The 12,045-nt window shown below is 38.1% G+C and overlaps 1 protein-coding gene across 1 annotated transcript in view; it reads left to right on the forward strand.

Moving 5' to 3' along the window:
- The window catches only part of ntm (neurotrimin), a 715,007-nt gene that overhangs the window by 651,160 nt on the left and 51,802 nt on the right, over positions 1-12,045 (forward strand). The window contains 1 exon segment of the mRNA XM_049468804.1: positions 11,633-11,758. Coding sequence (XP_049324761.1) covers positions 11,633-11,758 — 126 coding nt within the window.

Consider the following 12,045-nt stretch of genomic DNA (forward strand, 5'->3'; position numbering starts at 1 on the left):
CTGTCGTTGGCTCTCACCTTGCGCTCTCTTTGAGGAGCTAAAATGCGTCATCAGAAGTGAAGGGATGGTACTTCTCCGTTAAAACCCAATTTAACATGGTTTAGCCCGTGTGGAGGTAAACACACACACACACACACACACTCTCAGCCACATCTCTCTATTGACTGTGTGACAGACTGGGCAATAAAAGACAGAGTCGCTCACAATAAGCACTTTATTGGCTTTGGAAATGGTTTCAGCTTGTATTCCGGCGAGCCGTGTCTGAAAAATGCCTCGCAAAGATACGAGGAGATTGCTTCGCCACAAAACTCATATAAAGGTTGTGGTCGAATCTCTTGGCTGTAAAATGCCACACGCTGGGGCAAAGGTGCAGCTCTGCCCAGCCCATCCACCATTAGCTGTCATATTCTAGATCCTGTGAGTAGATTACCCATTATTGAGGACTGATTTGGACATTGAGGGGGAAATAGAGCTGCATGTAGCTCAATTTAATGTGGCAAACCAGGCTGCAAACTATACAAATATACATATATTATCCTCTTAAAAAGAAAATAAACTCTGAACAAAGTTGCATCTGTGTAATTCTGTAAAACAATTGCTGAAAACTACTTTTTTTAACACAGTATATTTTTAATTTAAATGACATTACTTTGTTAATAATTCAGTATAACTTCAAAATTTAAATATATGTTCTTTATATTTGTCATGATTACCCAGGACTCAGACAAATGCAGACGTAAATAAAAGTATTTATTCTATTTATTAGAAAAAGAAGCAGTACAGAGAGTAGTCGGGCAAAACAGGGTATATACCAAAAAACAGATGCATACAGAGAAAACCATACCGTAACGGGGTACACAGTCCGGGGTCTAACACGGGCAGGGCAATACCAGAGAGCAGGCAAAAATCATAGTCGAATAAACAGTCCAATGGTCAGAAAAACACGAATAGAGCAGGAAACAGGGCAGGCAAAAATCGAGGTCGGGGTACACGGAAAAAAGAAAATACACAGAGTAACAAAATAGAGGTCAGAGAAGCGCGTTGTAAAGCTGGACGACCCGAACAATACTCAGCAGGGAATGAGAGTTCTGAGAGAGCTTAAATAGTGTGTAAAACAGGTGTTAGTAATTAGGGGAATTGCTTCCTGGTAAGGTCACATGATCTCCAGAGTCTCTTTGTGGTGTGTTCTGGGTATTGTAGTCTTGTGGAGCAGAATCGCAGATAGAGCTGAGTGTGGGAGAAACACCAGCGCTGACTGCGCTAGGCGTGACAATATTCTTTAGAATTAATTTATTTTAAAAAATAAATACATAAAGCACATTGGATTATAAGGCACATTTTAAGAGACACTATAAGGAACTTCTAATTCAGCAGGTCTAAAAGTTAAGTAAAGCTAAGCTAAGTAAACAAATCTGTAATAAAAAAAACTTTATTTTAAAATCATTTTAAAAAGTGCTGGATGTAAATATACACAGATTTTCTCCTAAAAACTGTTTATTTGGGTAAGTAAAGCGCTTCTGTGTAATTCTATAAAACAATTGATGGAAAGTATTTTTTTTAATACAGTATATTTTTTTTATTTAAGTGAAATTACTTTGTTAATAATTCAGTATAACTTCGAAATTAAAAGTATACGTTCTTAATTAATTTATTAATTTATTTAAAAAATAAAAATTTATTTAAAACATTTGTTTAAAATCTTTTTCTAACAAAGCCATATTATACTCATCATGATTTTACTAATAAAAGTAGTAAAGAAGGGAAAAGTTATCTGCAAAATGTAATATATTGTAAAAAAAAAAAAAAAAAAAAAACTATAATAATAATAATAATAATATATATATATATATATATATATATATATATATATATATATATATATATATATAAATATATTTTTTTACAGTAGTAAAATGGGGAAAATGAAATCAGGGAATGTTGTTTGTAAGCACAGTAAATATGATTTTTTTGTCAAAATGTAGCACAAAATTTTTGTTTATCTGCATACTTTATCATATTATAAAAAAAAAACAACAATTATACTAATATTTAACTATATTAATAATTAAGAATATATTTCTTTTCACCAGGGAATATTAAAAGAAATTAAAATAAATTATAGAAAAAAAGTTTTTAAGTCATTTTATTATTTGCATTTATTTATTTTCACAATATGTTAAAGCAAGTAAATGAACAGCAGCCGTTGTGCTTTGGAATGTGTAATGGTGCAGAACGGTTTGCTCGCTGAACGCACTCTAATAGTGCGGATGATCTCGGCGCTTTGCTATTCCGCATGCATTATTCAGGCCTGGAAAGCACTTCTTTCTTTCTTTCTTCAGATGCTTTGAAAGTAAAATAAATAAAGAATGCAGTTAGGAAAGCCTTTGAGAGATTACTGAGATTCTGAAGGTGTTATTTATTTTCATGGACTTAAAGAGCCATCTTAGACCCTGTTGTCCCTAAACGCACTGAATCTTTTTATTTCTTTCTTTATTTCTTTATTTATGTTTTCAATTTAGGATTATGAGCTGAAAGAGAGGAGAGTTTAGATTTAGTTTAGATTTAATGGCCGTCCCAGCGCTGAACGAGGAAGTGCATTCAGAATATGGCTGCAAAAAAAAAAAAAAAAACAGCCTCAGAAAGCTCCTGTAATGCTCTTTCTCTCACCCCAAACGCTCGCTCTGTCACTCGGGGAAGTGGAATTAAGCTGACATTAGATGAATTATTTATAGTTGTCTGTCTCGGGAGGATGCTGAAACAGGATAAAACAGTAGTAGTACTCTGTGCTGATACCCTCTCACAGTGATGGCAACCTTTGTTAAGAGTTTACAGCTTTGAAATGCAAATGGCCCCACCATGCATATGTCATAATAACATCTATATTCAACAGCAGCAAATAGTGTGACATTTTTAATAGTCTGTGGCTTCATCTCCTCTCGACAGGGTCTTCTCTCCGCATCGCGTTTTACTCGTGTAGTAAACGAGCCTCTTTAATTTAGACTAATGGAGGAAAGGGTCTTCATCCTCAAACTTTTTTTGTTGGGGGCCAGAAAGAGAAATATATTTGAAGTCACGGGCCACATACTCTGTAATAAAACAAATAATAATGAAATATACCACTTTAAATAATACTTTTTTCCTGATTACTTTCATTTACACACCATTTTACTTGACTTACTATCTTTATCTTTGACAGTGTTGTGGAAACTAAGATTTTTCAAATCAATGTTTCATTTCATGATGTCTCTTAATATTAAACTCCTTAATCACGCCAACCTTTAGACTCTTTTTCTGTGCTAGAAATGCGCACTCTCTCCGCTTTTAGACTCTTTGGCCCGTTTTTCTGTGCTGGAAATGCGCACCCTCTCCTCTTTTAGACTCTTTGGCACGTTTTTCTGCGCTAGAAATGCGCACCCTCTCCGCTTTTAGACTCTTTGGCACGTTTTTCTGCGCTAGAAATGCGCACCCTCTCCGCTTTTAGACTCTTTGGCCCGTTTTTTCTGCGCTAGAAATGCGCACCCTCTCCGCTTTTAGACTCTTTGGCACGTTTTTCTGCGCTAGAAATGCGCACCCTCTCCGCTTTTAGACTCTTTGGCCCGTTTTTCTGCGCTAGAAATGCACACCCTCTCCGCTTTTAGACTCTTTGGCCCGTTTTTTCTGCGCTAGAAATGCGCACCCTCTCCGCTTTTAGACTCTTTGGCCCGTTTTTCCTGCGCTAGAAATGCACACCCTCTCCTCTTTTAGACTCTTTTGCTCCGTTTTTCTGCGCTAGAAATGCACACCCTCTCCGCTTTTAGACTCTTTGGCCCATTTTTCTGCGCTAGAAATGCGCACCCTCTCCGCTTTTAGACTCTTTGCCTCGTTTTTCTGAGCTAGAAATACGCACCCCCTCTGCTTTTAGACTCTTTTGCCACGTTTTTCTGCGCTAAAACTGTGCACCCTCTCCGCTTTTAGACTCTTTGGCCCGTTTCTGACACCTAGCGTTCAAACTTTAAATCTTATATTATAAAAGCCTGCTTAACAGCGGGACAACTTTCATTCTATTTGTAAAATACCTCGCGGGCCGCTCCAAAAAAGGAAACGGGCCGCAAATGGCCCGCGGGCGGTAGTTTGGACACCCCTGTTCTAAGAGGATACGAGGATCTCACGTCTTGTTTTTTAACTTTATCACCTCTAAAGGAAGCACGCCGATAATAAATATTCACAGCCTAAAGCATTCCAGGAATTAATATTCAACCAAAGCCAGCTCAAACCCATCTCAACTCTCTCTCTCTCTCTCTCTCTCTCTCTCGCACTTCATATTTTCATTTCTAGTGTGGGAATTGGATAATGGCCTCCAAAGGATCTTCAGTCCTCTGTCCAGTACACTTGCCAGCCATCAATGGGGCATAAAAGCGGAGTTTCCTCTAAAAAGCGCAGACTAAAGTGGATTGGCCTTTAACACAGGCTGAATGCCTGAATAATATCTGCCATAGTTGCATAAAGAGAGAAGCATCAGGTGATGAAGCAGTGACCTATCCACCCCAAAGAACACAGTCCTTCAGCTGCCAGAGGCAATAGCAACTTTTATGAACAAGAAATAAATCACTTGTCAGAATTGCAAAAGAACTGCAGTTCTATAAGTGACACTAGTTAGAAAAGAAAGAAAGAAAGAAAGAAAAGGAATATAAACCATAATCTTTAGCCTTTTTATGATAGAGTAATAGTGATAATACTCATGAAAAAGAAACATGTTGCTGACTTTCTGAGTCAAAAAAGTGAAGCAACTTTCAAATGGCATTTTTCTATTTTTTTGCGAAATGAAAAAATAAGCAATGTAAAATTTGCCATAATCTCATTTTTGCTGTTTTTCAATAGATTACAATGGCTTTCAGAAGTATTCCTACCACCTCAAAACTTTTCACATTTTGTCACCATACAATCTACAAAATCTAAATCTATTTTATTGAGATTTTAAATGATAGACCAACTCAAAGAATGAAGAAGATACATGGTAAAAATCTGTTTTATTTCAATAGAGATTAGATAAAGCTGTGGATTTCTGCAGCTCCTCCAGAGTGACCATGAGCCTCCTTGCTGGATCTGTCAGTATATTTGCAGTTGTAAAATATTTTTTAAATGTTTGGATGATGGATTGAGAAGTGCTCCTTGGGATGCTTAAATCTTGGAATATTTTTATAATCTATCCTGGCTTTAAACCTCCCCACAACTTAATCTCTGAATTGCATGATAAGTTCCTTGGCTTGGTCTTCGTGATGCTGTTTGTTCAATAGTGTTCTCTAACAAACCCCAGAACAGAACAGGCGTATTTGTACTAAAGAGACTAAATTACACACAGCCTGACTTTATTAGCTAGTTAACTAATTAAATGACTTCTGAAAGCAAATGACTGCACTGTATTTTAGTTAGTTTTAGAGTGAAGGGGGGTAAATACTTTTGAACATCACACTTTTTTTAGATTTTTATTTTATTGAAATTTTAAAAACCATGTATCATTTTTGTTCAATTTCTAAATGATGTTGCACTTTGTGTTGGCCTGTCACTTAAAATCACAGTAAAATACAATTATATTTGTGGTTGTAAGGTGAAAAATTGTTGTAAATCACATTGGAGGGTTTTCGAACATAAACTGCATTTTTAAGGTCATGCCACAGCATCTCAGAAGGATTCAGGTCAGGACTTTGTTTTTCTAAAGCCGTGAAGAAATGGTGGACTTGCTGGTGTGTTTTGGATCATTGTCCTGCTGCAGAACCCAAGCTTTAATGTTCTTTTTGCTCAGCAGTGGTTTATGTTTGGCACTCTGCCATGCAGGCCATTTTTGCCTAGTCTCTTTCTTATAGTGGAGTCATGAACGCTGAGCTTAACTGAGGCAAGTGAGACCTGCAGTTCTTTGTGACCTCTTGGATGAGTTGTCACTGCGCTCTTGAGATAATTTTTGATTACGTTTGTGGTTGTAAGGTGACAAAATGTTTAAGGAAAGGAAGTTCAAGGGGCATGTCACTTTGAAAGTAAATAATAAGAAGTAGTTTAATGCAATGTTTTCTCAAATTGAAATGGCACAAACTGGTATGTACAATACTCTGACAGGACAGTGATTAGCTTACTCTATAGAGCAGGGGTCGGCAAAAGGTGGCATGAAACATCTAGCCCTTGAAAATTCTGGCTGTTTGAACTATAATGAACGATAATGAAAAAATAAATAAATAAATAAATAAAAATAAAATGCTTCTCTGGCGAGCTTTTGTTTACATTCCTCCCCTGTCTCTCTGTCGCACTCGTCATGTCTTTAATTTCTTCTCGTTCTCGTTTTTCCGCCCGTTCTTGGGCTCCCTATTGCCTTATAAGGGCGTTTTTTTTCCCCAGACGTGTCCCAATTCACTAGCCTGGGGCAGCGGTAGTGTATTGGACCGCGAACCTGACGGCACGGGTTCGATCTTGCCTGAGGAGCGGTGTGTTTTTTATTAATTTATTTTTTCCTTTTTTCTTGAGTTTACCTGCTTTGAGATCAGCTGTTCTGCAATTGGGTTCAACAACCCTCTGGGCTGGAGAGCTACTAGTCTGTAGCACTCCATCCCATTACACTTCATTTTCCAAAACAGGATTTGGTACCACTTTAAAATAAGACTACCTTTATAAATGATTTATCAATGGTTTGTAAATTAGATCATTACTCATTATTGATTAAGTTGTAAATGCCTTAAAAAACATTGATAAGTAGTAAAACACATCAATTAAAAAGTCAACAGTGGCAACGTAGTCATTTAATTTATGGTAAATAGTTAAACATAATTAGAAATACATGAATATGACAGGTTTAATGCTGATTGCTGGAAAACACAAAGTAAAAAAAATAGTATCTAGAAGGATCTGAGGATTTGACAGTATGAACGAGTGTGGAATCATTATTTTGCTTTTTTTTCAGCTCACTGTTGCCATTTCTATTTATGCGTTATATATTAATTAACTGCTTATTATTATATGGGGTTAAAAGTATTTGCAACCTAATTAATAACCATTAATAAACTCCTTTATAAACCATTCATAAACCCTTTATAAAGGTAGTCTTATTTTAAAGTGTTACCCAGATTTTTTTTTTTTTTTTTTGTGTCCCGCCATGTAATTAACTTAATTGCAGAGTATATTCTTCTATTCTTTGAATATGTCATCATTAATAACATTAGTGCCCTGAACCAGCTGCACAAGCTTTAAGTGCACGATATGTGAACTAGGCCATCATCATTTCCTGTGCAGTGTGCTGAGAAGGGAACGGACACATGCTTTGTATTATTATTCCCCGTCGGGGGGTCTAAATAAAGTATGTGAAGCATCTGTATTTTCGCTGAGTTGTCCACTTCATAGTGCTCCGTAAGACCCTTCACAAACGCCTGCATTGTACCTTACACAGCAGTCTCTTTCAAAGCCTGTTCAAAGTGCAAAGGCAATCAATAAATCAGGCAGCTGAAATGTGTCTCGTTTGCATTTCACTGATGCTGAATAAAAACCTATTATACAGCTGGGATTTTTTAGGGGGGTAACATTTGCTATTTGAGATTTTTTGTTTCGGACTTTCAATAGAAGAGAGGTCTTCGGAAGTTCAGCTCACAGATGACGTGTAAAATATAGTAAACCTCAGTAGTCAACCTCCTCCGGTCTCCTGTGATTCTGAATGGGCTTTGCTGCCACTGCAGCTGCCACTGATCTCTGGCCTTTCGTTATAGACCCAATCTGCCAGTCAGCGTCATTTTCCGCCGCTCACCATGATGATCTGGGATGATGTGTGTATGTGTGTAGGTGCTCTTACAAGTTTTTATTTTTCATTAGCCATTTCATATACAGTGGTGTGAAAAAGTGTTTGCCGCCTTCATGATTACTTATTTTTTGGATGTTTAATCACTCTTAAATGTTTCAGATCATCAAGCTAATTGAAATATTAGTCAAAGACAACACAAGTAAACAGAAAATGGTGTTTTTAAATGAAGGTTTTCATTATTAAGAAGGCCTAATTACTGGTTGGGCCACCCTTAGCAGCAACAACTGCAATCAAGTCTTTCACATCTCTTTTGAGGAATTTTGGCCCATTCTTCTTTACAGAATTTTTGTAATTCCACCACATTGGAAGGTTTTCCAGCATAAACCACCTTTTTAAGGTCATGCCACAGCATCTTAATAGGTTTCAGGTCTTCAGGTCATTGTCCTGCTGCAGAACCCAAGTTCTTTTCAGCTTCAGGTCACAAATATATGGCCAGACATTCTCCTTTAGAATTTTTGGTAGACAGCAGAAAGGCCCTTAAGCAGCAAAACAACCCCAGACCATCACACTACCACAGATGACACTACCACCACCATGTTTTACTGTAGGTATGATGTTCTTTTTCTGAAATGTGGTTTTACATTTTTACGCCATTGGACGTAATGGGACACATCTTTCAGAAAGTTCCAAAACTTTTTGTCTCGTCAGTCCACAGAGTATTTTCTCCCTAAACCCTTGGGAACATCAAGTTGTTTTCCTTCCAAAATTGAGATGAACCTTAATGTTCTTTTTTCTCAGCACTGATTTTTATCTTTGCACTCTGCCATGCAGACCATTTTTGCCCAGTTTCTTTCTTAGAAAGCAAGTGAGGCATGCGGTTCAGTTTGGATGTTGATGTTGGCTCTTTTGTGACCTTTAGGATGAGTTGTCCCTGCACTCTTGGGGTAATTTTAGTTGGCCGGCCACTCCTGGGAAGGTTCACCACTGTTTCACGTCTTCTCTTTTTGGTTGAAAGTGGATAATGGCTCTCACTGTGGTTCGCTGGAGTCCCAAATCTTTAGAAATGGCTTTATAACTTTTTTGAGACTGATAGATCTCAATTACTTTCTTTCTCCATAAATTTATTTGGGTATTGTGAAATGATGTCTAGCTTTTGAGTATCTTTTGGTCTATTTTGCTTTGTCTGGCAGGTCCTATTTACAGTAAGTGACTTCTTGATTGAGATAGGGTGAGGCATTAAGTGTGGCTGGAGAAAATGAACTAATTTTCACACAGGGCCATGTAGGTTTGGATTTTTTCTTTCTTAAAAAATGAAAATTTCCTTTTGAAAACTGCATTTTGCATTTTCTTGTGTTGTCTTTTTGACTTATTTAGATATTTATGTGTGATGTGTGATGTTCAGAAACATTTAAGAGTGACAAACATGCAAAAAAATAAGAAATCATGAAGGGGCAAAGACTTTTTCACACCACTGTAGCTAATTTTTATTGACACGCTGAAAACCCGCCAAGGGCGCAGTCGGTAGCGGCATTAGCGGAAACGTACCTTATGTCTTTAGGGTGCAACAGGGAGGGCAGAAAAGTGGGAGGAAATTACCATTTCTCAGAAAATAAAAATGGAAAAAAGTGTATTCATACTTAATCATAATTGGCAGCTCGAGGCAGAAGAGACTGGCAGGCTGAGAAGACGAGAAAAAGAGAGAGAAAGAGAGAGTCTTGCATCATCTCAGAGCATCGCTCACAGTCCTCCTTCTCCTCCTGCCCGAGTTTTTTTTTTTTTTTTTACATTTTTTTATTTGCTCCTCCTTTTTTTTTTTTAGGTCAAGGACGTAAATGGTGGTGTGTTAGGGAACACGTGTCCGCTGCCAAGTCTCCAGATTCTAGGTTCTGTTCAGGTTCTCCACTTTGTCCGGGTTGTCACCCAAGCATTTCTGAAGCAAGCTCTGGGCCAACCAAACCGGAAGGGCCCTGGTTTCAGCCCAAGTTTAGAGCAGTGTGTGTGTGTGAGGTGCTGACACCACACCACCGCTGTGTATTTCACGTGTTAGACATTTGATTTTCGCTCCGGTGCTCTGCAGGCGTTTCTCTTCTCTCCGAGTCGGTAGATGAAGGGCCTTCCTGCTGAAAAATGTCAGATTCCTGACTCTGCAGAATGGACCCCTGGAAGCTTGCGCTGTTTTAACAGCAGCTATATATACTGGAGTGAAATAAGTCATCACAGATGTTTGTGGTCAGCTCTTGCAGACAACTTTAAAGGAGAGTTATATAAAAGTTTTTTAAGAAAAACAACAACAGCAAAATATATATTTTTATTCTTTTTTATTCGAATCCACCTTCTATTTCAGGTCACGAACACAAAGCCCTTCTCTACAATCCTCTACAGTACTTTTTCCAAGGACTCAACAAACTCTTCTTGGTAGCTGTGGTTTTTGGACAAAGAGGGCATCAACTCCCTGTTTTACCTGGTCTTCTGTAGATGCTATACTCTGTACAGGTGTGGTGTTTGCACACTTCAATATTTAACTTTAGTGAAATATTTAATTTAGTAAAATTATAAGTATATTCTTAAAGCTCCACTAGGTAGGATTGAGATTTTGTGGGCTCCCCCTACAGTTGTAGAGTGTAATAAATGTTTCAGGCTGATTAGTTTCTCTTCCTCATTTTCTGGCTTTCACAGACATATTTGGTCTCTTTCCAGTTTCTGCCAGAGTGTCTGTATGTTAGTTTGTAAAGAATTAACCAGTAGTCCTTGTAGAACTGTTAGAACTAAAGGTCGGAAAGCAGGTCGCAGTTCTCGCGAGCGTTGGCCGCGGCCGCCTCGGAAAACTTACAGAGTCTGGTTTGAGCTCAGAGGAGCTCCGGCACAGACACGAGAGCACCGCTACTCCTCCTATTACACCTCAATGCAGCGCTGCAATGAGATTCAAGCAGTAATTTTACTTCTTTAAAAAGATAAAAAATGAAGGAAATCCTACCTAGTGCTGCTTTAAACAACAACATAACAATTAACCAGATTTGTCTGACTATAAAGCCCTATCTGGATGGGATTAATTTCTTAGGGGGTCCTGGGGTAATGTTCTATTTTATGGTGCACTGTCGATTTTTGGCAAAATTAAAGTATTTTATGTACACCTTATAGTTAGAGTACGAAAGTCCTAGAATAGTTTTCTATTTTGTAATTAGATGTCATGAGTTTATCAGTCACTACCTGTGTTAGTTTTAGAATAAAAAAATATTTAGCTCAAGACTGTGGAGTTAACAAAACGAAAAAACATTTAGCTCAAGACTGTAAAGTTTACAACACCAGGTCTAAACAATTTTACCTTTACTTTTTTTATTTTTTTTTGGCAAGCTATTATTGTTAAAATTGTCCCCGGTTTGCATTGTTGCATTGCGATACAATTGTAAGTGTTAGACTGTTTAAGCCCCTTTGGAACAGAGCTATTTGTGGTCCAACGGGATAGGCGCTGCCACTATGATCAGGAGATCGCCGGTTCGAATCCTGTTCATGTAGCTTGCCATCGGCTACCGGAGCCCAAAGAGAGAGCACAATTGGTCTTGCTCTTTCTGGTTGGGTAGATGGTGGCTCTCTCTCCCCACATCCCTCCAAAGGGTGATGTTTGTCAGTTTAAGGCGTCTGTGAGCTGATGTATCGGAACCAAGTCGCTGCGCTTTCCTCTGAGTGCACTTTGATGCTACTCGGCAATGCTACAATTGGACAGTACTGGTGTTTGACTGATTTAATAGCACAAATACACAAATACAAATACTACTGCTTTACTGCACTTGATGTAACAGGGTAGTGTTTCCATTGTTGCGTATGTTTTTTTTTTTTTGCTTATGAACAATGAACAATGTTTGTCTCCATGCTTCTCTCTTGCAGTTCCTCCCAAAATTGTCAACTTCTCGAAGGACATGATAGTGAACGAAGGCTCCAACGTCTCGCTGATGTGCCTGGCCACCGGTAAACCCGAACCCGCAATCAGTTGGAGAATGCTCTCCCCGTCTGGTAAGAGACAATTTGTTTCCTTTTCATATCTCATATGACATTCTCTGATATTTTAATGAAAATTATAGTTGGGTTCCACCTGAGGCCCAGGTAATACACTGGGTCGCACACCTGCGTGAACTGAGAATATTGAAAATGCGTTGCACGAGAAATCGTAAAAAATGTGTCCTTATCTCGGAAATGACCTACGACATCTTCATAATTACACCTTATAATGCTTCAACTCGATTGTCTATCAAGCCTGAGTTACCCGTCTTCATTTCGTGTCTGGCTGAACATCTATGATA

Source organism: Astyanax mexicanus, chromosome 20 (genome assembly GCF_023375975.1).
Source record: "Astyanax mexicanus isolate ESR-SI-001 chromosome 20, AstMex3_surface, whole genome shotgun sequence".
Taxonomy (NCBI): Eukaryota; Metazoa; Chordata; class Actinopteri; order Characiformes; family Acestrorhamphidae; genus Astyanax; species Astyanax mexicanus.